This window comes from Canis lupus, chromosome 27 (assembly GCF_011100685.1).
Source record: "Canis lupus familiaris isolate Mischka breed German Shepherd chromosome 27, alternate assembly UU_Cfam_GSD_1.0, whole genome shotgun sequence".
NCBI lineage: Eukaryota > Metazoa > Chordata > Mammalia > Carnivora > Canidae > Canis > Canis lupus.
In genome coordinates, this window is record NC_049248.1 from 2,172,243 (window position 1) to 2,197,486 (window position 25,244).

A 25,244-nucleotide genomic window follows, 5' to 3' on the forward strand; every position below is an offset into this window, starting at 1 on the left:
CTTCGGGCAAATAGGGGCAGGATCCAGGAGGCAGAGGCCCCTAGGAAGCCGGCTCTAGGTCAGAGATACGCAGGGCAGTGTCCTCCATCCTGCTTGTGGAGAAGGAAGAACTGAACCCTCTCCCCAGTCCTGGGATGATTTATTCCAGAGAGGGTAATTGCAGGGGTGCACAGGGCAGCCCATCTACCTGGCAGTCCTCCAGAAAGGGGTCCTGAGCCACACAGAGCTAGTGTTATATGGTCACACACAGTCACTGAGGCTCAGTGACCCCAGACCAGGGCGTTTCCAGAGCCGTGAAATGCCAGGGCAGGCAGGCTGCAAGCTAGGGGCCTGCTGGAGCCAGCTGACAGATTGTCTGCAGGGCCCCAGGGTTGAGCTCTGGAAGAGCCAGGGGTAAATGCAGCCCCGCTCTGCCACACCTGGCTTTTCTAGGCTCCTTGCTCTCATCTAAATGGGGTAGGCATGGAAGGGGAAAAGACTGGCATTCAAGAATTCAGAAGTCTCGTTACTAACCAATCAGGACAAAGAAGTTGGGGAAATTGATATTCCAAGAGATGGCAAGTGTCTGATCCAAAGGCAAAGGAAGCCAGAGACCAAGCCAGAGGAGGAGTCCCAGCCTGGAGCACAGACCCCTAAGTTGACCCTTCTCTGAATCTCTTAAAATCTACCTGACAAGGAGATGGCATGGCATGTTGGCAGTATGTCAGTGTACCGCAGTGTCCCTCTTCCACTCCACCTGCTGGATCCCTCAAGGGGATTCACCTTCAGGATGTAGGGGGGAAGCGGAAGCAGGTCAAAAAACGCCCTTGACTCAGGATGCTTCTGACAGACAGTCCTGCACCTGTCAACACAGCAGCCAGGGCTCAGACTGCTGTCCCAGGAGGAGAGAGAGAGAGAGAGAGAGAGAGAGAGAGAGAGAGAGAGAGAGAGCCTCTTCTACCTCCTGGGATTTCCCTACCTCTCACCTATGCAGCTGTCACATGCATCCTGCCCTTCAAGCTAACTGCACCCACTTACCTCTAAACAGACCTCTGCTTCTCCAGCTCCTTCCCTGAGTCTGGAACACTCTCCTTCCCCATGGGTAGCCTCCCCTTCTTAAAAACCCAACTGCAAAGTCACCTTCTTTATGAAGTCTCCCTGACTAGTCCACAGACTTGAACTTCTGCAACCTATAGCCTTTCTTTGGGCCACCCTTGTGATTCTTTTTTTTTTTTTTTTAATAGTGTGATGTTTCCTTTTATTTTTTTAAAGATTTTATTTATTTATTCATGAGAGACAGACAGACAGAGAGGCAGAGACACAGGCAGAGGGAGAAGCAGGCTCCATGCAGGGAGCCCAATGCAGGACTCGATCCCGGGCCCCCAGGATGAGGCCCTGGGCTGAAGGCGGCACTGAACTGCTGAGCCACCCGGGTTGCCCACCCTTGTGATTCTTACCACAGAAAATGTATAGCAGCTTTCTGTGATGTGGTTTCTCTTCTGTCATATACTATGAGCTGTTCCAGAAGAGGGACTCTGCCTCTCCCATGCCCCAGTGCCTTCTTGTCAGCTGAATGAAGGATAAAACGGAAGAGCCCAACCCTAGGCATCAGGGGACCCAGGGTGAGTCTAGACTCTGTTGCTCATCAACTAGCTATTAGTTAGTTAATGAACCTGACAGCCCTGGGCCTAGGTTTCCTGCTCTGTAGAATGCAGAAGTAGAATGACTGAGATCTTTGGTCTCCCTTCTGTTACTGGCACTCTGTGACCTCGAGCATCTGCTGGCTCCCCAGCTTGTAGCATAAAAGATGGGCTCCTCCTAACCTCCCAGCTCCTGATCAGTTAAACAGTCTCTGGGGTGAGTTATCAGGGCAGAGAAGGGGGAAGGACAAAGTAGATATGAGAGCAAGGGGGTAAAATGCAGAGGTGCTGACCCCTGGGAGCGTGGCTCCTGACAGGGACCCCTTCTCCCTGCATGGGCATGTGTTTACATATGCACATAGCTGTTTTGCTTTGCTGTCTGTAATGACAAAGCAGCACCAAGGTGACAGCCAACACTCTGAGCAAAAAGGTGCATCTTGATAAGCCATCTGCTGCCTTTGGCCTTATTGAGACTCTTGTTAGGTTGTCTGACAGCCAAGTAGATCTTAAAGAAAAGCTGCTTTGGAGGAAGGCACGAGATCATCATGGAGAGGCAAAGACCTTTGTGCAGAGGCAGGGGAGAAAGGAAAGGCAAGAGGAGGCCCAGGGGAGGGAAAGGGACAGGCACTCTCGGGGCAGGAGGAAGAGGGTATCATTGTTCCCCTCTATCAGATTGTAGCAGGACCTGGGGACCAAGATCAGGCTGTGAAACAAGGAACAATGACACATGGGGGGTGGGTATCCTAATAACCCACTGGAGGAGGCAGCCCAGAAAGGCCAGGGGCCTCACATTCCCCCCACCCCTTTGCTTGGATTTCTCTTCACCATGAGTTCTGAGCATGTCTGCAAACATTATACCATGAGGTATTATCTCCTACACACAGCAGCCTGATAGGAGGGCCTGGGAGGGAGGCTGGCCAGCCTGGCAGTGCCCCTGAGATGGGGGTCCAATGAGGTTCTGACAAGGGCCGACAACCTGAGCAAGCAGTACTGGGACCCTAGGGCCACCCTGGCAGGTCTCCCAGGAGAGATGGCTGGGCTCTCTCAGTGTCTGGGGTGGAAGAGTACAGTTTGGGTTGTAAGGCAGGAGTTGAACAGGATTTGAAATGATGAAAGCCACTCGGCATGGCAGGACAGACAGTGTATTGTTGAAGACGCTCCCATGCTCCCCACTACCTCCCTCATTCCATCCCAACCCCTGCTGTCAGGATCTAGTGCTTCCTGCCACGAGAAAGTTATTTTGGTCTCTCACCTGAAATTCCTGTTTCTTAGTGAGTCCCCTCCTAAGCCTTCAGGGAATCGGAGCACAGCTACATCTCAGGGTCTCAAGTCCAGATCTGTAAGAAGGTAAGGCTCCCTATGGGAGGAAGGAGTTCAGCATGGACCTGAATGCTAAAAGTAAGGGACGAGACTGAGAGATCTTAGAGAATTTGCTTCCGGTCAAGTAGCTGACTCAATGGAATTCACAAATATTAATTTATTTAAATCAAAAAATATTTTTGGAGCCCCACAATGTGTTAGGTACGATGCTAGGTACAAGGGATCAGAATTCACTCCCCCTTGCCTGCTATTAGCCCGCAGGCCAATAAGTTGAGAGAGGCAATAAATGAGAATAAAATAAATAAATCATATTGCTGAGAAACTAAAAAGAATGATGAAATGAGAATGAAGGGTGAAGGGGTGGGCTGCTCTATCAGGAGAGGTCAGGGAAAGCCTCTCTAGGAGGTGATGTTTGGGCTGAGATCTGATGACAAGAAGGAGCCAGCCATGTAAAGTTCTAAGGAAAGAGCATTCCAGGAAGGAAGGACAGCTGATGCAGAAGCCCTAGGTGGGAGCAAGATTAGCATGTTTGAGGGAGAAGATGATTCAGGTTGAAATCAGAGAGAAGAGCATGGCCAGCTTCTGTGGGTTTTGAGGCCATATTACAGAGGAGTTTAGATTTTTGTTCCAAGAGCAGTGGAAAGGCATTAGAAGGCCTTAAGCAAGGGAGTGACATAATTTGATCTTCAGAAAGATCACTGTCATGGTTATTGGAGACCAGAGAGGCTGCCTAGGGGCCTAGCCCATTAATCCAAATGAGAGATGTTGGGTTGGCCCAGGGTGGTAGCAGGGGAGGGTGGAGCAGACAGACACGGTGTTTTGTTTTTTTGTTGTTTTTAAAGATTTTATTTATTCATGAGAGACACAGAGAGAAAGAGGCAGAGACACAGGCAGAGGGACAAGCTGCCTCCCTGTGGGGAGCGCAATGTGGGACTCGATCCTGGGACCTGGGATCATGACCTGAGCTGAAGGCAGATGCTCAACTGCTGAGCCACCCAGGCATCCCAGCATGATGTTTTGGAATCAGGTCTACAGAACTTGGGTGGGATGAAGAAAAATGATTAACAATTAAGTAGAATATGCCCCAAATGATGAAATCTTAAAAAGGGTCACATTTTGGAGAGGAAATACAGAGTTCAGTTTGGGTGTTGTTTTTTTTTTTTTTTAAGATTTTATTTATTCATGAGAGACACAGAGAGGCAGAAACACAGGCAGAGGGAGAAGCAGGGTCCCTGCAAGGAGCCCAATGTGGGACTTGATCCTGGGATCCTGGGATCACGACCTGAGCCAAAGGCAGAGACACTCAACTGCTGAGCCACCCAGGTGTCCCCAGAGTTCAGTTTCAAACATGTGAAGCTTGAAAAGTTCTTGGTGACTCAAGTGTGGAGATGCAGTTAGCAGCTGGAATGTCCTAGGTTCTGCAAAGGATACCTGGATGGTGAAGGACCTCAGAGGAGCTTATGCACCAGCAGAGAGAACCTAGGGGAAGAAAATCTGCTTTGCTCCCCACTCCTATTTCTATGCAAGAGCCTCAAAACCCTGTCTCATTAGGGAAAAACTAACCCCCACCATCTCGAGACTCTGTTAGAATCATAGACTTTTTTGAGCTCAGGAATGTCATGATTCTAGGCACCTTGGCTCTGAACACCGGTAGAGAGTCAGTCTTCCTCTAGGAATAGGCTGAAAGCACTTTGGCCATGGAAGCCAAGGACAGGTAAATCAGCCTTCCTAAATCCCAAAGATTTGATCATTCTAAGCATTAATGTGACTCCTCTCTCACAATTTGTAGAAGATGCCTCTTCTTTCTCTCAGCCTTTTTCTACAGGTTCACCTGTAGCAGTTATCTAAAGTGAGTATCAAGGATGATCTCAAAAGGAAGAATAAGGGGGAGGGACTGAGGAGCCCCCTGCAGGGTTAGAGGGAACCATGAGAGAGAGAAAGGAATGTGACAACCAGCACTGGGCCCTCCAGCATGAGCCTCATGTGTTGATCATGTGCTATGTCCATGTGTCTTTTGTTTTGGTCAGGACCAAGAAGTCTATGTACCTGTGCCCTTCCCACCCACTCCTTTCAGCCATTGGACCTTGAAGCAACAAAGAAGTGCAGAGAGAACTCAACTTCCCATATTATGGGACCTATTCAAGAAGGTTAGCCATAGGGATGCCTGGGTGGCTCAGCAGTTGGGCACCTGCCTTAGGCCCAGGGCAGGATCCTAGAGTCGCAAGATTGAGTCCCACGTCCCACATTGGGCTCCCTGCATGGAGCCTGCTTCTCTCTCTGCGTCTCTCATGAATAAATAAATAAAATCTTAAAAAAAAAAATTAAAAGGCTAGCCATAGTTCTAGCCATAGAACTGCCATGAGACTCCAAGGGAGGTGAGGGCCTCTCAGGGCCCTGGTTCCACCATCTGTAAATCCATATGACCCCCTAGAATTGCATTATCCAATATGGTGGCCACCAGCCACATGTAGCTATTTAAATTTAGATTAATTATAATTAAATAAAAAATCTAAAATTCAGGTCCTCAGTCATAACAGCCTCATTTCAAGGACTCCATAGCCACATGTGACTCGTGGCTACTGTATGAGGCAGTGCAGAGCTAGAATAGCCCCAGTACTTCAGAAAGTTCAATCAGACAGCATTGCTGTACAACAGTGGTTCCTAAACTATGGTTCCTGGACCAAGAGCATCAATACCATCTGGGAGCACTTTAGAAATACAAATTCTCAGGCCCCACCCCAGACATTATAATAAGAGACTCTGTCTGGGACAGGGACAAACCTTCCAGAGATTCTTTTTTTTTTTTTTTTAAGATTTTATTTATTTATTGGAGAGAGAGAGAGAGAGAGCACACAAGCAGGGGGAGGGGCAGAGGCAGAGAGAGAAGGAAACTCCCCACTGAGGAGAGAGCCTGACTCCACTTGGGGCTCCATCCCAGGACCTCAGGATCATGACCTGAGCTGAAGGCACTTAACAGGCTAAGCCACCCAGGCACTCCCTTCCAGATGATTCTAACATATGCCAAAGTTAAAGAACCAAAGCTCTAGTGTAGAATGTTCTCTCCAATTATCCTTTTCAGCCTCAACAACCTTATACTCCTTCCTAGGGCAAATAGAAGTATGATGGATTTTAGAACTGAAGAAACAACTCCAAAGATCACAGCTCAGGCCAAGCCAGGGTCAGAACTCTGGCCCATTGGCCCTTCCTTGGTCTCATTTTTTTTTTTTTTCTTATCAAACTTGTCTAGGATCATTCTATACTGAAAAAACAAAAGGATGCAATTCTGTATCTCTGCACCTGAACTCCAGTTCCATTAGAAGGGCCAGCTGCTGAGTTTGGGGAAGTCAGAATGACCAAAACAGAAAATCTCTCCACTAAATGAGTGAAATATCAGTGAGGGTGACAAAACACGAGACACCTAACTCTGGGAAATGAACAAGGGGTAGTGTGGGAGGGGAGGTGGGCAGGGGGATGGGGTGACTGGGTGACGGGCACTGAGGGGGGCACTTGGCGGGATGAGCACTGGGTGTTATGCTATATGTTGGCAGATTGAACTCCAATTTAAAAAATTTAAAAAGGGGGATCCCTGGGTGGCTCAGCAGTTTAGCACCTGCCTTTGGCCCAGTCCCGGGATCGAGTCCCACATCGGGCTCCTTGCATGGAGCCTGCTTCTCCCTCTGCCTGGGTCTCTACCTGTCTCTCTTTCTCTTTGTCTCCCATGAATAAATAAATAAAACCTTAAAAAGGGATCCCTGGGTGGCGCAGCGGTTTAGCGCCTGCCTTTGGCCCAGGGCGCGATCCTGGAGACCCGGGATCGAATCCCACGTCGGGCTCCCGGTGCATGGAGCCTGCTTCTCCCTCTGCCTATGTCTCTGCCTCTCTCTCTCTCTCTCTCTCTCTCTGTGTGTGTGACTATCATAAATAAATAAAAAATCTAAAAAAAAAAAAAAAACCTTAAAAAAAAAGTAACACATCACTTCCTTTAAAAAAAAATAAAAATAAAAAATAAAATAAAAAATTAACTAATTTAAAAAAAAAAAAAGAAAATCTTTCCACTGAGTGGTCATCGAAGTGACTAGAATGTCTCATGAATGTGGCAGAGCAGTCAGGAACCCAGCTCCACTCCCACTGTACAGATGAGGTGGGAGAGTGCTGGCCCATGCCCACCAGCTCCTTTCTGACTGCTGGGACCCAAGTCAGGCCTGGAGAACAGAGAGGTTAAGAGCCTTAGAGACCGATGCAGCTTCGTCCTGGTTCTGTCTTTCCGGGCTGAGTGACATGCAGGTAATCTCTGCAAGCCTCCATTTCCTCTGCTGTGAAGCCCCAATAAGAATAGAACTGGTCTGCTGTGCGGATGAAATAAGCTTATGGATGTGAAGGTGCCTGGCACTCAAAATTTTCGATGTATTATACCAGACAGTAGGAAGTCGACCTAGTTTTTCCGTTCTTTTTCTTTTCAATATAACCTGCCTTTTCTTTATGTTCTCTGACCTCAGATTTCTCTTAGCATGTGAGCTCCAGCTTGTGTCCTGCAAGCCTATTTGGGAACTAAAGAGGCATGGGTAGCCCCTCATAAGTGGCATCATCAAAGGGTAGTTTTTGCCAGTTGGTAACATCTCTGGTTTTTCTGGAACCTACCTACAAACCTGGGTAAACCTGATTGCACCTTTCAGCAAGGAGGGAGCCTTCTTACAAAGTGGGGGAGACCTAGGGCAGGGATTGGGTACAAGAGAGGCTGTTGTCAGGTGTGAAATCTAGAAAGCCCCATGAGAGGCCCTGAATTCCAGTCTCAGCCCACCACTTTTGGTCCTGTGACCTTGAACAGATGGCTCAGTCTCTCTACCTCAATCTTTCCATACTTGGAAAGGGGAGAATGACATGCCTAGCACACCTGCTTTGAGCTTCTCAAGATCTGAGCATGAGTGCCATACTCATTGTTCTCTAGAACCTGGGCCCTTGTGTTTCTCACCTGTGGTGAGACAGAAGCCACCAGTCTGTCTGCTTCCCCTCCACCCTGCCCCTCCACCCCCCACCAGAGCCTTGCTCTCGCAGGCTACCATCTGACTCAGCTCCTAGGCTCTCCCCTGGGCTCCTGCTGATGTACCTCCTCTCTTTAACTGGAATCTATTTTCTTTTGTCTCATTGTCTTTTCCCTCCCACCACCCCCTCCCCAAAAACACATCCACGGACTTGCCCTCCCTCTTCCCACCTCCTTGCAGCGGTGGGCGTCCAAATGAGGCTGGAGTTCCTGCAGCGCACATTCTGGGCAGCGACCTGGCAGGTGGGTGTGATGCGCCAGGTCAGGGCCAGAGGACTGTCCGACAGCTCCGCGGTGAGGGCCCCGCTCCGTGGCTCCCTCGGCTCCCTGGCTCCCTCAGGTGGCCACACTGCCTCTCATCCCACCTCCTGGATCCCTTTCTTTTCTGCCTGTCTCAGCTCCCCGTGCCTCTGCTTATGGCCTCACCTCTGCTCCTGGCCTTCCTCACCAGGGGCGTTCTCTCTGCTCAGACCCAGGAGCAGGCAGGACACAGTATTCCCACCTGCCCTGCCTCACTGGGCTGAGCGGGGAGAGCGTGCCCCTCCATCCCTCTAGCCAAGCCCCAGGCCTGGACTACCACCCATCCACAGTGCCTCCCACCGCACCTCCCCGTTCCTCCTACCCCACCCCTCCCTTCCTTCCCCGCCTCCACTCCCAACTCCCCAGAGCCCTCGCAATGGGCTCTTCTGTGCTTCCTGAGTCTCCCCAGGAGCTGCCCCAAGCTCCTCCAGCATCATTTGCTCCTCCATTCCCTGGTCCCAGACGCTTGTGCTGCACCCTCACTTGGAGCAGGTTTGGGAAACCACAAAAGAAAGATGGAGGGAGTGGAATGGGGTAGGATCCTGGCCCCATAACCTGCGGTCACCCTCCTCATCATGCAGGATCACAAAGAACAGGAGGCTCCAAAGCCACCCTATGAGGCTTCCGGTGCCATGGGGCTGACCTCCAACCCCGGCGCATGGGCTGCCGGGCCGGGACTCCCTGGGACAAGGCTGAAGCTGGGTGCCTGGGCTGCTGGCGGCCAGCGAGGGCTTGCCTCTCCAAGCCCTGACCCCACCCACATGCATCCACCATCACACACACGTAGCACACTTGTACCCTACATGTACAATACACACCACATCCCTACCACATTTCTCGTACACAGATGTACAGCAAACATGTACAGTCTACATGTAGGCACACGCAGAAGTATGCCACGAACACACATCCACCACCTCCACACATAAATATACCACACAGAGGTAATACACACGCCACTCCAACAAGCTCCCACACTGCCTGCCTGCTGTGTAGACACACTCATACCCCATTTACAGTTCCTCCTCTTCCCTCCAGTGTAGCACTGTGGAGGAGCCGTGCCTGGAGAGCTGCCAGGACAGTGTAAGTTCCTCCCCAGGGTGAAGGGGGAGAGTGGGCGTCACGGGGCCAGCTCCCCTCCTTCCCTGCAGCACTGGGCTCCGGAGGGCGGGCACAGGGGTGGGGGGGGGGCAGTGGTCAGGGCCCGACCATGACCTCCTTCTGGGTCTCTCCCCAGGAGCTGGACTGCTTCATCATTGACAACAATGGGTTCATCCTGGTCTCAGAGAGGCCCCAGGAGGTAAGGTATCGGGGAAGCGGAATTAGGGAGGGGAAGAGTCCTGCCACAGCTGGGCCAAGCAAGGAAAGGGCTGAGAAGCAGTCTTGGCTCAGGGTGGAGGAGACGGTCCGAAGAAAGCGCCATCTCTTCCTGAAACCAAGTCTGTATTTCAAGATCGCAAAGTTCAGATACTTTTCCACTTAGTCAGAGAACATCTTACTTCTTTATTTTGTCTCTAAGTAATCTGGCCTCATCCAATGGTTGGTAGGGAATCTGTCCAGCTGAGCTACTACGCCAGGGTCCCGTGTGTCCTGTGCTGGGCTGTGCCCCTGACTGGCGTGGCCGTAGGGAGCCTCCTGCCAGAGTCCAAGCACCCTGGGACTCTTCATCCCACTGCCCTCCATCATGTTCCCACCCTGCTTAGTCCCTCTGGGCCGCTCCTCGGTGGTTCATCCACAACAGGAACTTATTTCTCCCGGTTCCGGAAGCCAGAAGGCAGAGAGCAGAGCCCCTGTGTCTGGGGCAGTGCCCTCTTCCGGGTCACAGACTTCTGTGTCCTCCTATGGTGCAAAGGGCAAGGGATCTCTGGGGTGGGTGGGGGGGGCGGTCTCGTTGAGAATGGCCTCACCTTCGTGATCTAATCACCTCCCAAAGGCCCCACCTTTTGCCCTCACGTTGGGGTGAGCTTCCAACATGTGAACTTGGGGGGACCACAGAAGCCTCCCCTCCTATCTCCATGGGGGCTAGAAGGGCCAAGCCTCTCCCACTTTGAGCTCCCTTCCTGTCTAGAACTCCCATGAGGAAAATTCTGTTCTAACGCACTGAGCCCGACCCTCAGTTTGCTACGGGGGATATGGAATGGAGGCAATTCTCTTTCATCCGACAGCCTGGCTGCACACCGAGCCTTCCCCCGGGCACACAGACGTCTCCCTGACCCCTGCATGTGCTCAGAAAGGCAGAGGAGAAAGCACAATCATAATTCTGTATTTGCTGACCCCCACACCGGGCCCCCAAGTTAATGGCTTGTTTAGCCAGCCAAAAAATAAGGCTATTCAAATCTGAACCAAACCTGAATTTATTCACCTGAAATATTTCCTTGAAACAAGCCAGATGTACTGAAATGGCTTCCAGCCTGAGCCTTAAGAGAAGGGATACAGTATCGGCTCCAGGGTGGGCCTTGAATTAATTGGATATGTAGTTTGTCCAAGCAGCTTCACTTGTCTGTGCCTCAGTTTCCTCTTTTCTGAAATAGGGGAGCTGTACTATGTGATTTCTCAGCTCTTCCTCGCCCTGAGATTCAGTCCCAGGGTGCTGGCAGAGCCACAGGATGAGGTCATGGCTGTGGCTGCCTTCAGGCTGGACACAGCTGGTGCTCTGGCCTCTCTGGAGCAGGGCTAGGGTCTGAAGAGGCCAGGGGGCTACAGCAGGAACCAGGGCAGCAACCAGGAAGGAGATGTGGGAAAGAGGGCAACAGAGGAAGGGGCACAAGTGGGTCATGGAGTCTGATGCCTTGAGAGCCTTACTCAGCAGCGCTTGTGAAGAGAAAGCCAGTTTTACCCATTGTCCTCCTGGTGGGAGCTGGGGGTGGGCTGGCCTTCCTGTCATCTTTGAACTGCTCACCATTTTCCTCTTTGTCCCTCTCATGCTACCTTTGGCCATGTCCCTCTCCCCTGGACAGAGCACCAGTGCTTTTTAGCATGTGTCCATCGTTCGGGGGGGAAGTGGGTAATGACAGAGGCAGGCACCAGTGGTCGGGATAAGGCCGCCAGAGGATCTGATGCTGCCCATCACTCCTGTGTTGACCCCTGCTGCCCTGGGGAGCGGAGCCTGCCCTGCCTGCAGGTGCCTGTGCTGTTGGCTTTCAAGGGAGGGCCGGAGAGAGTGTGGAAGGGGAGGGGAGGAGGGCAGCCAAGCCTGGAGACAGGTGCTCTGGAGCCAGGGTCAGCAAACATTTCCTGGAAAGGGCCAGAGTGTGGATTTAGGCGTTTCAGGCCAGACAGCTTCTGTCACAACTACCCTGCTCTGCTAGTGTAGTGCAGAAGCAACTATAGACAGCATATAAATGATGAGCATAGCTTTGTTCCAATAAAACTTAATTATGGACACTGAAATTGGAATTTTATATAATTTTTATGTGTCATGAAATATATTATTCATTTTATTTTTTTCCAGCCATTTGAAAATAGAAAGGGCTGACATAAATAGGTGGTGAGCCAGATTTGGCACATCGACCATTATTTGCTGACCCTGCTCAAGAGGCAGCCCAGACAGCCTTGCAGGGAGGGAAGCCAGGAGGGAAATCAGCCTGGCACAGGAGAGGCGGGCAGGGCCATCTTAATGACAGGCAGCCCCCAAGGGGCTCTTTGCATAACCCATTGAGCCCCTTTGGTCCTATTCTACCCAAATCACATTTGCTCACATGTCTTCACAAATCATAGTATCACTGGGTACAACTCTGGATAATATTGGAAACTTATTCTACAGACTTATATTTTATAAAATATGTGTTTAGCTTATTTACCCCTATTTTCTCAACTATTATTACATTGTATGTTGTTTTAAAAGCTATCCCAAGTCCTTTGTAGAATGAAGTAGGGCATAAACAAAAAGAAACTTAATCTTCTTAATAGGATTAGGAGCTTCCAGAAGCTCCCCCAGAATCCCAAGCCAGCACTATGCGTGGTTACCCTGGCCTCTGACACCACATTGCTTCCCCTCCCCTCCCCCAACTTCCAGGCCCCAGGAGGGACACCCCCCCATAAACACACCACCACTACCATCTCATTTTAACCTGGAGTTAAAATTGAGGCTGCAGGGTGAGGTTAGTAACCTAGCTACAGAAAAGCTAGACTTTGAGTTTAGAAATACAAGTGAAGAGCAATGACAGTGAGGGGGACAAAGTTTCTAGAAAAGACCTGATGGTGAGGGGAACCAACCTAGAGAAACATAGGTTTTGATGGAACTTGAGAATTTGTAGGGCAGGATGGGTGAGTGCAGGGAGAATGGCCTGCTCTGGAGGGTGCAGCAGGCTGGAAGTCCCAGTCTCCTGGGCAGTTATCCTCCCGCCTGGACCCTGACCCCAGGCCACTCTGTTGCTGCTCAGGGTAGAGTTCATTCACTTTGCTGCACATGGCTAGAAATTAGGACCGATGCCTTCAGGACCCTGACTGCCAAGGCCAGACATCCTGACACCTGGATTAAACTCCAAGGCTGGTGCCAGAGCTCTGCAGTATCTTGAGAGAGTCCCTCCTTGCTCACTCTGGGCAGCTCTGACCTAGCGACCTGAGCTGTGTCGGGTTCTGAGACGGCACAAAGGGAGTGATACCCAGGCTGGAGAGGCCAGCGGTACAGCAGCCCCTGGCACGATGCCCGATACTCAGCAGATACCTAGTCACTGTGTGGAAAGTCCAACTGGCCTAAATATGAGGCCTGGCAGTGGCAAGGGCCGGACTGGAAGGGGAGTGGAAGCCCCGTGGTGGAGAGCCTAGTACTGATGCTGTAGATCAGCTGTCTATCCTCCCAGTTTTGCTTTTTATTTTAACTCATTCATTCAGCAATTCTGTAACAGTTATCTAGTGCTATGTGACAACTTACCCCAACCTGTAGTGGCTTAAAACCACCTGACTGACTGTCCCACAGTTCCTGGGTGTGGCTTTGCTGGCTGATTCTGGCTCGGGGTCTGTCATAAGGCTGAAAGAAATGTGTCAGCCAGGCCTGCAGTCATGTCAAGGCTTGGCTAGAGAAGGGTCAGCTTCCAAGTTCACTTGCATGGGCAAGTGAACCAGGAACCAGGTGGGCCTCTCCGCAGGGAAGCTCACAAAGCGGCAGGTGGAAGTCACCTTTTGGAACCTAATTTCAGACATGACATCCCATCACTTATACTTTATTTTATTCACTAGAAGCCAGTTACTAGGTCTAACCTACCAAGAGGCTGGGACCATCGAGAGTCATTTGTGAGAATCACCTTACCACGAACTGCTACCCCTCCCCAAACAGACCCAAGTGCTGTCAAGACCACATGGCCTGGCTCCTGTTCCAACTCATCCATCCCTCCCTGCCCCTCCTATCCGGAAGCCTCAGTGTCTGGTGGGGTGACTGGCAGCATCAGTAGCATCTGGGAGCTTAATAGACATGTAAGTTCTTGGGCCCTACCCAGACTAAGGGAATCAGAAACTCGGAGGGGGCCCACCAGCTATGCTGTGATGAGCCCTCTGATGACTCTGAGGTGTGATGAAATCTGAGAACCACTGCCTAGGCCTTAATGCCGGCTAATGTGCCAGAAGGTCCAGGCTACCCCTTGTCCCTGCCAGGGTTCATCCAGAGGCCCAGGGAGAGACGACTGCCACTGCTCCAGATGCAAAGATTCTTCCCAAAGTCCTTCCCTCCCAGCCCTTCCTCACTGAGGCCCTCTGGCCCAGCACAGTGATGGCTGAAGCCCCAGGGCACCATCTGTGATCTGCCCGAGGGAGGGGTGGCTTGGAGCTCTCCAGGCCCTGGTAGTGTTCCAGGCCTACTGATTAGACATTTGATCCCACTGGGCCTCTCTTCCAGCTCAGGGCTCTTTCTTATAACAAAGAACTGCAGATGACAGGATTGCAGCCCTCTACTAGGGCCCAGAAAGAGAAGCAGACAGCTGGGGCCAAGAGGATGACATCGGCTCTATGGATCTTTGTAGTGTTTACAGTGGATCAGCCGCCCTGGACTTGGAAAGCCCAAGTCCTATCATTCGCCTGTGGGTCGCGCCCGCACAGAAGAGCTTCAAAATGGACCTCATGGGGCAGCGAAGCGAGAAAACCAGATGCCCCGTCATGGTGTCTTCCCCTGAGGAGGCGCGTCTCAGAGGGCTTGGCACCCTTTCTCTCAGCTGCCCCCAGTCCAAAAGGCCAACCCCTTCCGCCCCCACGGGCCTCTGATGCTCCCGTTTCCCTCAGCACCTCTCCCGTCCCTGCCTCCCCGCACACCTACCCCCCGCGGGCTCCCCCCCGCGGGCTCCCACCACAGGCCGCCTTCCAGCCCCTCCAGCCTCTCCCGCGGCCCGGGCCGTGCTCCTCAGCCCCGCCCTCACTGCCCGCCTCAGCGCTTCTCCGGGCTCCCCCCGGCTCCCCCGGCTCCCCCCGGCTCCGGCAGCAGAGCCTTCCTGGGGTCGAGGCCGCCTCGCTCGGGCAGCTCCGACTAGGTGCCTCCACAGAAAGATTCAGCTGCTCGCGGGCCCCGGCGACAGCCGCGGTGGCAGAGGCGCGGGCGGCTCTTGCGGGAGCGCAGTAGACCCCACCTCCGCGTGCTGCCCGGCCGCCGTGGGGCCACGGGCACTTGTCCCGGGGCCGGGGGCTCGGGGGAGCCCGGCGGGGCTCTGCACTAGAAGGGAACAGAGGAAGCTGGTCGCGGGGAGCCCCGCGGCCCCGCACAGCGACCTCACTCTGGTAACTCATTAGTCCTCACACCCCTGAAGTTTTCAGAGAAGGGCCTGAGGCAGTTCCCGGTGAGAGGCTGCTGGGCACCGGCTCCGTCCCAGAGTCCCAGAGTCCCAGAGTCGAGGGCTCCCCGCACGCCGCCTCCCCCGCCCGGGGACGGCAGCTCCTCGCGGCCCGCGGCCGTGCAGCCTCGGCGATCTCCGCCTCCCGCTCCCCGCAGGACCTCCGTGCACTCGGCCTCGCGGGACAGGAGACACCGGGGAGCCCCCGGGGAGCCCCCGGCCCGTCGGATCCTCCCGGGCTCAGGCAGCCCAGGGCCACGGCCTATCCGCGGGTCGTCCCCTGGAAGAGGGGGGCCCGCCCGCCGCGCGCAGACTGAGAGGCGGCAGCGCCCCCGCCCCCGCCCCCGCCCCCGGCACCGGCACCCGCCGTCGAGGCACCGGCCGCGAGGCTCCCGGAGCCCTGGGACCGGCACCGCGGCTGCCCAAGAGCCCCCCGCGCGCCCCGCCGGGCTGCGGGCGCCCCCACACTCGGTCCGGAGGCGAGTGCTCACTCAACTTCTGAGTGTCCGGACGCCGGCTTTGAGGGCCTTGCGGGCGGGGCTGCCGGGCCCTGATTCACTCGGACGAGGCTCCTCTGAAAGCGCCAGCCCGGAGTCCTGTTCCGCTGCCAGGAACAGGGCCCCCGCCACAGTGTTCCTAAAGGCGTGTTAAAGGCGCAGTCCCTCACGTAAAAGAGCGGGGGGGGGGGGGGGCAGGCCTGGCACGGTCCGGCCGGCCTTCGGTCGCTCTTCCCGCCGAGGAGAAGGGCCGAGCCACAGCCCGGAAGGCGGTGCTCCTCCCACCGAGTCGGCCCCTGCCGCAGCCCCGGAGGCCGCCCCCGCCATCCGGCTCACATTTCATTGGCCAGCCCTGGCCGCACGGCCGTCTGGGAAATGTAGTTCCGTGAAGGAGCGCACTGCCGCCGTACTCCCAAGTCAGGACTGCCCTACCCTAAGGAAGGGGAAGACGGTGTGCTCTGTCAGAGGGACATATCCTAGAAAGTCACGTTGTTTGCGCACAGAGGAGGAACATTTTTTTTCTAGTGTCCGGGAGCTTGGCTTCTCAGAATCAAGTGTCTGCACAACAGGGTTGTGGGTGGCCGAGCCCGGAGTTTGGAAGGAAAAGGGGACAGCCTTGTGGGAATTGGGGCCAGCCTCATCAGCACCCGTTTCCACACCGCCGCAATTTCCCACGGAGGATACTGACACCCCTCATTCATTCCCCTGCCCATTCACTCACACATTCCTTCAGCAAATATGCACTGAATAGTAACCATGAACAAGAGCCTGTGTGGTCTATGGGAAGCTGAGAGGTAGACATCTGCCCCGTGGGATCTCTCTGTCTGGCGAGGCAGGGACGCACACCCATTGGTCCCTGGAACAGCAAAACGCAACCCACAGCTGATAGAGAGAGAGGGATCACTTGAGCTTAAGAAACATCAGGTGGCTTCAGGACTTCAGGGCTGCGTTTTGGAGAACAGCAGGACTGGATGCTTCACAGCTTTCCACTTCCTATTCTTTGCCTGAACTGTCCTCAACTTGTCACTGTTGTCCTCTGCTCTGTCCCTGCTCCAAGAAGCCTCTCAGGCCTTAGAACAGGTGGGCCTTCTGGCCCAAGAGAGCACAGAACTCACACAAACCTGCATGTCCTATCTGGCTCTCCCTAGGCTACCCCCTCATGCCTTGATCATCAAGCCTCTCACTTTCAGGGTACGTAGCAGAGAGGCCTTAACTTTAGCTGGGAAGGTGAGGAAAGAAAGACTTCTTGGAGGAGGACAACAAGAAAAGCTCCTTGCAATGAAGATGGGAAGGCTTGCCAAGGCAAAGAGCAGTGCCAAGGCCCAGAGCAGCTTCCTACCATAGGGCCAACACATAGGGAGTACTCACTGTGTGCCAGGTGCTCGGCACACATCATCCCTCACCTACCCATGGCCACATGGTGGGCAGTGCTGGGGCCAGGATCTGATTCAAAATCCAGTACCTGAGTCTATGCTCTTTCCCATCCGCCCTGCTGACAAACCAGCAGAAGCAAGAGGCTGGGGCAGGTGGGGAGGTCAGTGTAGGGGTGAGGCTGGAGGGCAGTCTGAGGCCAGAGCATAGCAGGCTTAAGTGTCAGCCAACTTGGAGGGGCTCTAGGGGCTTGGAGGATGCCCTCTGGCCTGGCACCCAGTGCTCGGTGCTCACCAGAGCTGGTTGATTGGGTCATGAAGGAGGGACGAGAGGGAAGGAGGGTCCTGTTTTGTTCTTTAGGAAAGAGAGAGAGAGAGACTAAATCTCAGCTGTGTTTGAGGAGTGATCTGGCAGCAGGACTGGGGGCGGGAGGGAGCCCAGTTAGGAGGGTGGAATGGGCTGCTGGGAGCACAAAGGTCTGGATTGTGTCACCTCCAGGTGTCAGAAGGTGAATGTCAACCCAGGGCACACTGATTAATTGGGAAGGGGAGAGGGTGGTGGGGAGGGAGGGGAAAAGGTAGCCCCAGATTCTCAAACATATTGGGCTGGGTGATAAGGGTGCCAACTGTAGAGGTAGAGAGGAGGGCTGCTTTTTTGAACCTTTTTTTGACCCTGACTCAGAAAAAGATACAATGTTACATCTGATCTAGGACATTACACACACACCATATACAACAAATCAAGTGTCACAAAACCTTGTTTAACCTGATGACACACAATTCACACCAAATTGTTCAAAGGAATTCTGTGCCTTTAAAAAAAAGAGAGAGAGAAAGAGATCTGGTTGTAGCCCCTAGATTGATTTCATGGTCAACTAATGGATTACATTTTAGAATTTGGAAAACACTAAGATAGAGACATATCCAGGGAGCCTGTTGAAGGGGAGGGAGCCAGCAAACGGATACAGTCCTGATTTGGTTGAAAGGGCTGTGCAGGGGAAACCCAACGCCCAGCTGAGGTCTGCAAACTCTGAAATGAGCCTGGCCTAATGGAGAAACTTAAAAGTCTTTATGCTGTTCATCTCCCTCCCTCCCGTCTCTCTGCCTCCTCCCTTCCCTGCCCCCTCTCTTCCTGTCTCTCCCATTCTCCCTCCCTATCTCTTTCCCCTTCCCATCCCTCCTCTACCCCATCCATCCCTCTCTCCTGTCCCTGTCTCTGTGTCTCTTTCTCCCTCACAGATGGGAAGATTCCTGGGGGAGTTGGATGGTGCTCTCATGACCCAGCTGCTCAGCATGGGGGTGTTCAGCCAGTAAGTGGGACATGCTTCTCCCCAGACTGAATACACAAAGAAAAGGCAGGAGCTGATGCTAACTGGGCTCGACAGATAGCAAGATCCTGACCTCAAAAACACAGAGTGAAAACCCCAAAGAGCTCCTAAAGCACCCTTTCTGAAGCCAGGGACTTGACTCAGGGTAGAGAAGGGTATAAGGTCACATGGGCCATTAGAGGGAAAGCCAGATTTGCTTTAAAGCAAAGTGCAGAGATGGAATTGTGTGACCTGACCATCCTCACTCATGCACCCTCAGGAATCTCAGGGAAGAGAACCATGTGCCAAGCTTTCCCTGGGTGTGGGAGAGGGTGGGGAGGCCTGGACTCCCCAGATCCTGTTTCTGATTTTCAGAGTGACCATGTATGACTACCAGGCCATGTGCAAACCCTCGGGGCACCACCACAGTGCAGCCCGTTCACTGGTCAGCGTAAGTGTCATCCAGACCTTTCCCCCACCCACCAACCCCAAGACCCCACTCTTGACTTTGACCAGGAAGTCTTGTCCATCCTCTTCCGGCACCCCTGCTCCCTGCACTCAGCCTCTCAGCCTGCACCCACCCCAGGCACAAAAGCCTTCTCTCTGGGGCATCAGAGATCTGTCCTGGAAGCAAGGCCTCTGGTAGAGAAAACAGACCGTCACCCCTTTCTTGCTTTGTCCCTACCCTCACTCACTAGTGCTTTCACACCTATTACAAAGGATCCCAGAAACACCACCAAGTGGATCATCAGGAAGAGAACTTGACTGGTCTTGTGTGTGTGTGTGTGTGTGTGTGTGTGTGTGTGTGTGTTTCTCACATTTTCTTTTTTTATTCCTATATCTAGGGATTTTAAAAATTGTATTTAAATTCAATTTGTCAACATATAATATAATATCCAGTGCTCATCCCATCACGAGCCCTCTTCAGTACCCATCACCCAGTTACCCCGTCCCCCAGCCCACCTCCCTTTCTGCAACCCTTTGTTTCCCAGGGTTAGGAATCTCTCATGGTTTGTCTCCCTCTCTAATTTTCCTCCACTGTATCCCTCCTTCCCTGGTCTTCTGGATGGGCATGTCCTAACCCTGAAGAGTCTGCCCTACAATAGGAATTTATCAGATAATTCAGTTGTAAAATGCTCCCTCTGCTGGTCAGGGGTGGCAGGTGGTGACAGCCAGAGGGGAAGAGGGGGAAGCCCTCCCACTACTCCCACTACCACCTGCTGTGGTCTTTATGGGGTGCCCAGAGGAGAACCTTGGCCTAGGGCTTAACCACGTGTCCCCTCTCTTTCCCAGCCACTCTCTGCCCTCCTGACTGCTACCAGGTGGCTGGTGAATGAGCTCTTGCTGTGAGTGGGGTCTGCGGCTAGGACAGGGGGTGGGACTGGGGGGACGTCATGCAGGCATGCCTCATAGGGGAGCCCTTTGAGCAGGAGTGACATGAGGTCCCCAGAACCCCAGAGGAGGCAGGCAAGGTCCCTGGGTGGAACTGGTGAGGCATTATGGCGCCTGGCCTCTACACACTGCTGCCAGGTGGAGAGGCTCTCTGCTCACCTAGTAGCCTCAAGCAGGGGAGAGGGTGTCCTATAGGAGAGGGGCTGGACCAGGGGCCAGCAGGGAGCTCTGGTGCTCCAGCCCTCTCAGGACCCAGGTGGGGAGGCACACGGGCCTCCAAGATTCAGCTGTGCATCTGACAGGCTCCTGCTGGAGTGGAGTGCCTGGGGCTCCTGGCTTGCGGACAGTGGGGCCGAGGGTGAGTACACAGATGGCAAAGGGAGTGTTTACTAACAAAGCCATCTCACAAGAAACCTGTCACCTCTGGGTGGATGACAGATGGGAGGGGGACTCTGGAGAGTCCATGGCTCACATCTTTTTTTTTTTTTTTTTTTTTTTTTTTCATGGCTCACATCTCATGGCATCCTCCTCATCCCTGGCTTCCCTCACCTCTCTATGTGACATCATGCCATCTTGGGACACCACTGCTCCATGTGACATCATTCACCCCATGTGACATCACCACCCTTTGTCATCCCGCCCTTGTGTGACATCATGCCCATCCTGTGCTGGGCCTTGTGTCCTGGACAGCCAAAGCTGTCTTCCATCACTGTAAGTAGTGTTCACTGAGGAGTCTGGGGTGGGGTGGGGGGAACCTGGGGGTGCTGGGAGGGACTGCAAGAGGGGCCTGTCCTCAGCCCTCCATCCCAGGCATGCATTCAAGGAAGACTGAACTCTCTTCATCCAGGGACACCCTTCACTCAGAGGGCCTCTCCCAAGCTAAAGCGCCATTCCTGAAGGGGTGGGAGGTCTCCCCAAGCTCATCCCACACAAGTATTAGCCCCACCCCAGGGAAAACAGAACACTCCAGCCAATCTCCTTGGGTGAGATCACCTATGATTCCAAAAAGAAAAGGGTGATGTGGCCCAGTGGTTTGCCCACATGCAGGTGAGAAGCCACCAGGTTTCCTTGTGGAGCAGGAAACAGCAGTGCCTCCAGCTCACAAGTCCACCGAGCCCTCAGAAGCACTCGGGGGTGGGGGTGGGGGTCGGGGGCAGGTGGAGGCCTTGGTCTGGTCACTGGGACCCTCTGGAGATAATATATCTCCTGTGACCTTTGTCCAAGGACAGTGCCCTCCATGGTCCTGACCACACACCAAAGAGGTGTCCTCATTCCCAACCAGCTAGGACTCTGGAATGTACCCCGCGGAGAGTGAAGCCACTTGATCTGTAAATGTAAAACAAAGTCAGGCTTCCTAGTAGCCTGGGTGTTCCCCTACCACCCAGGACTGTCTCACTTTAACCCATTTTGCTCAACCCTTCCATGTCAACAGAGCCTTTTCCATGGGATTCTGGAAAATCTCCACTACCTAGGCTGTCCTCCCCACCACATTTTTTTTTAATTTTTATTTATTTATGATAGTCAGAGAGAGAGAGAGAGAGAGAGAGAGAGAGAGAGGCAGAGACATAGGCAGAGGGAGAAGCAGGCTCCATGCACCGGGAGCCCGACGTGGGATTCGATCCCGGGTCTCCAGGATCGCGCCCTGGGCCAAAGGCAGGCGCCAAACCACTGCCCCACCCAGGGATCCCACCACCACATTTTTATCCAGAGTTTGGCTTCCGGATGGTGTCTGTGACAGGAACCAGGAACTGTGTGTCACAACTCATTTAGAAACAGGTCCCTCCTCCCTTCTGCATGAGAACACAGGGTAGGGGACACAGCTCTCCACCCTGTCTCTCTCTTTGTGCTGGCAGCCACATCTTGCAAAAGCAGAGAATGACCTCCCCCAGTCCGCTTGTTCAGAATTTCTCATCCTCATGATAGCTGTGGGTGGAGCTTCTGCCTCCCGCCTAGGGGGCCTGGTCCAGCCCCTCATCCATGTCCTCGGTAAAGAGTGCAGGCCTCAGAGTCAAAGGACATGGACCAAGTGAGGCCCCGATGCCCTTCCCAGCTGTGTGGACGCCTGCTCCACCCTATTGTGGTTGGTACTGTTACTATCACTGGCACGGAGATAACCCACCCACACTAAATGGCTCAGGTGACAGGCCCAGCCCTGAGCCAGCCCCTACAGGAGATGGGGGACAAGGCCAGGGTGACTGGGCCCTGCAAAGACAAAACCAGCCGGAGGCCTCTTGGAGGCTTTAGCCAGAGTTCTCACTCTCCAATTCTGAGGGGGCCCAGCCTGCTAAGCTGCCCAGCAGCAGCCCTGGAAGGTCTGGTGTGCAAAAGCCCAGACTAAATACCATGCTTCTTCCCATGAGGACTTCTCTGCCCACACACTGGCCTCCCTGCTCACCTTCAAGGTTTCGTGGGAAGTTTCTGGGTCTGGGAGTTTAGCAGACCTATAGCTCTCCTGTGAACCCCTAGGTGACACTGAGATGGGGCGAGACTGCCCACCTGTCTGTTCCACAAAAGGGAGCAAAAGGAGAGGCATGAGGAGTGCCTGGAAGAGAAAGAAGTGCTGTGTTAACAGAACACTGCTATTGCTCACTTCGGGGAGCAAATGTGGGTCCTCCAGGATGGGGCTGCTAGGGCCTCAGCGCTTCCTCTTGTTGAGTCCTGTTCACTCCATCCTTTGCCCCTTTCTGAGTGGGCTCAGTGCACCCCACAGACACTAAGGAGCCCCAACAAGCCCAGTCTCCTGGGTTTAGGCAGCGTCAGGCACTGGAAGCCCCGCTGCTGGCTCTGTCCCAGGCCCTGGCAGTCGGCACTCAGCCTTTGGTGCTCTGCTCACAGCTGGCCACAGGGTTTAGGGAACAGTCCCAGGGCTTGTCCAGGAGCTGCATTTGCAGAGCACCATAGCTGGACTTGTGAGATGTCATCTACATGCAATAAATGGGACGGGTGATAGGATTAAGAGACCAAAATCTTCCCCAAGGACCCCTGGCCCTCCTACTGCCTCAGCTCTCCTCTCAGGCCCCAGATATCAGTGCTGATCAGAGCCTCCAAGAGGTCCACTTGCACCCATCCTCTGAACCAGCTGGCTCACACTGAGGAGCAGGCTTCCAGAGAGAGGAGGGGGCTCTCCCAAGGTCATGGGCCTAGTGCACCAGTCACACACCTTAGACCCCAGGCCCCCCAGAGCCCTGCCTGCTGCCCCATCCACTGTGACACCGTCTGCTCCATTTATCCTGCTCCTTTTTCCCTGTCTTTCTTCCATCCACCTGGCCTCGATGAACCCTGAGAACTTTCTGACAAGGAAGCCAGGCGTGTGCACATGGACAAAGGGGTGTGTCATGGCACCTGCGGGATCAAAGCTGAACCCCCCCCCACCCCCCAGAGGATGGTCCTCCTAACTGGGTGGTGCCCTTTCCCCATCCGTGCTTCTGTCCCTCTGCAGCCCACAAGCACAAGAAACAGGACGCGCTGCAGCCATGCGACACAGAGTACCCCGTGTTTGTGCACCAGACGGCCGTCCAGGAGACCAACGGGATCATTGAGTGCGGAACCTGCCAGAAGTAAGGCCCACGAGCAGTGCTGCCCACCCCCAACCTCGCTCACACAGTCTTTGCTTCTCATTTCACAGGCCAAGGCAGGGGTGCTGGACGGTCCAGGGCACTATCTTGGGGGTTCTGGGGAGAGGGCTTCCCGAGGCTGGATGGAGGCCCACCCACCAAGTCTCATCCCATCCAGAAGAAAGGCTCCCATAGCCTCTCCCAGCACCCCGCCCAGTGTGGGTCTCACACACACCTACTTGCCCACAGCAGCTCAGGGCCTTGAAGCTCAGTGGCACCCACGAGCCCTTGCAAGGCCAGGACAGGCAAGGACGGCTCTGAGTAAAGAAACCAGTCAGCTCTCCTCAGAAGCCTACCTGTGCAGAGGATGTTCTCAGGATGGCTGGGCTACAGGAGGGTTCCCCGCGCTGCCAGCTCACTCCCAGGCCCAGAGCCCCCGTGTGCCCCCCGCCTAGACTCAGGCCGCTAGAGTGGAGCTAGATCTGACTGGCTCCGCCAAGCCCTGGCCCCAGAGCGCAGGGAGCCCTGACAGAAACGTCTCTCCTGCTGACTCCCACCCCGACCTCCACCTTGGGGGCCTCCCAACCCATGAAGTTCTGTCCTGGGCCTCCTCCAGAGTGCCCACCCAGCTAGCCTTGCCATTCACCAGGGGCTTCCCTCATACCCCCAGACCTCAAGCGGATTACTTTAGAATGTAATGCCTCAGTCTGCGGCACAGGACAGTCAAGTTTCCACCTCATACTGGTGTGTCATGATGGGTAAACAGTCTGGTGTAAGGCACAGACTTCAGAGTATTCAAATTCAGACAAATTCGAATTCAAAAGCTGGCTCTGCTGCTTCCTGGCCTGTAACCTTGGGCAAGCTGCTTCACCATCCCTAGCCTCTGTGTCTCATCTACAAGACAGGAATAATGCCAACCGCATTCGGAGTGGTGAAGGTTAAATATGTGTGAGTGTGTGTGAGAGAGAGAGAGCGAGATCACCCACCCCACAGGAAAAAGCTCAGGAAGTGGCAGCTACTGTTATGTAAGTCACCAGGCCTCTGCAGAACAGGCTCAGAATCCTGGACTGCCTCCCTCTGGCAGGACTCCAGGGCTGTGTGCAGGCGCGCTGTGCCACCTTGTGGCCAAGCCTGAGCACTGCCGCCTTCCAGCACAGCCTGCTCCACCACAACCACCCAAAGCAAGGAGAGCCACACATGCCTATTTGGCTGGGGCAGTCTTGATTTATGCCTGTTATCCCTGCATATATTAATAACACCTTTCACTCTCAAACGTATCCCAGTTTGGACTTCCTCACCTCCAGTCTGCGAGGAAGCAGTACAAGTGCAAAGGCTTGTGGGTAAAACAAATTCACTGCCTACAACTGTCCCTGCAGCTATCCCTAATCTGACCTGCCTGATGGTACTTGCTCCTTCCCCTGCCACCACCACGCCACACTCTAAATCTCCAGAAATTCTCCTCCTGGAAGCTCAAAGTCATGCCCGCCATAGAGAAGGCCCACAATCCACTTCTGTCTTTGCTGCAGGATGTTTGTGATGCAACAGATTCCCAGTAGTAACCTTCTCCTCTTGGTGACAGACCCCACCTGTGACTGCAGCATCTTCCCACCAGTCCTGCAGGAAGCTACAGAAGTCAAATATATCCTTCCAACCTCCAGAATATGCAGGCTGAGGGAGGGATGGAGGTGTGGGAGATGTTGCTGAGGGGCTCAGATTTTGAGAGGTTGGGGTCAGCCTCCCTCACCACCAGCATTCCACCCACCTCCACGGGGCATTGAGACTTGTTCCCCTGCCACCCCTGCCCCTGGGCGCTGTCTTCTGACCTTGGAAGCCACCTGCAAGGCAGCTGGTCCCACTAAGAGTAGGTTCTTCCCAAACTTACTCTCTAGACTAATCTCCAGAATCAGCTCCTGTCATGAGGTGTCCACCTTAACAGTGAATTGTGCACATAACGCCTCTGTCAAGTGTGACAGGATGCGCTCCCAGAAGCTTCGCCGGAGACCAGATTCCTGCCATGCCTTCCATCCAGAGGTGAGGGCTCAGGGCACGGGGGCATAGGTGGAGGGCTTCCCCAAATCCTCAGCTCTAGGACTGT

At 53.9% G+C, this 25,244-nt stretch overlaps 1 protein-coding gene across 1 annotated transcript in view; it reads left to right on the top strand.

The window, feature by feature from the left end:
* The window catches only part of CACNA2D4 (calcium voltage-gated channel auxiliary subunit alpha2delta 4), a 119,892-nt gene that overhangs the window by 90,287 nt on the left and 4,361 nt on the right, over positions 1-25,244 (top strand). Inside the window, exons 27-37 of the mRNA XM_038577892.1 lie at positions 8,159-8,220; positions 9,316-9,360; positions 9,515-9,577; positions 18,136-18,206; positions 18,579-18,654; positions 19,497-19,549; positions 19,898-19,953; positions 20,286-20,306; positions 23,035-23,152; positions 24,676-24,788; positions 25,098-25,180. Of these exons, the coding sequence (XP_038433820.1) occupies positions 8,159-8,220; positions 9,316-9,360; positions 9,515-9,577; positions 18,136-18,206; positions 18,579-18,654; positions 19,497-19,549; positions 19,898-19,953; positions 20,286-20,306; positions 23,035-23,152; positions 24,676-24,788; positions 25,098-25,180 (761 nt within the window). The remainder of the gene's footprint in view (positions 1-8,158; positions 8,221-9,315; positions 9,361-9,514; positions 9,578-18,135; positions 18,207-18,578; positions 18,655-19,496; positions 19,550-19,897; positions 19,954-20,285; positions 20,307-23,034; positions 23,153-24,675; positions 24,789-25,097; positions 25,181-25,244) is intronic.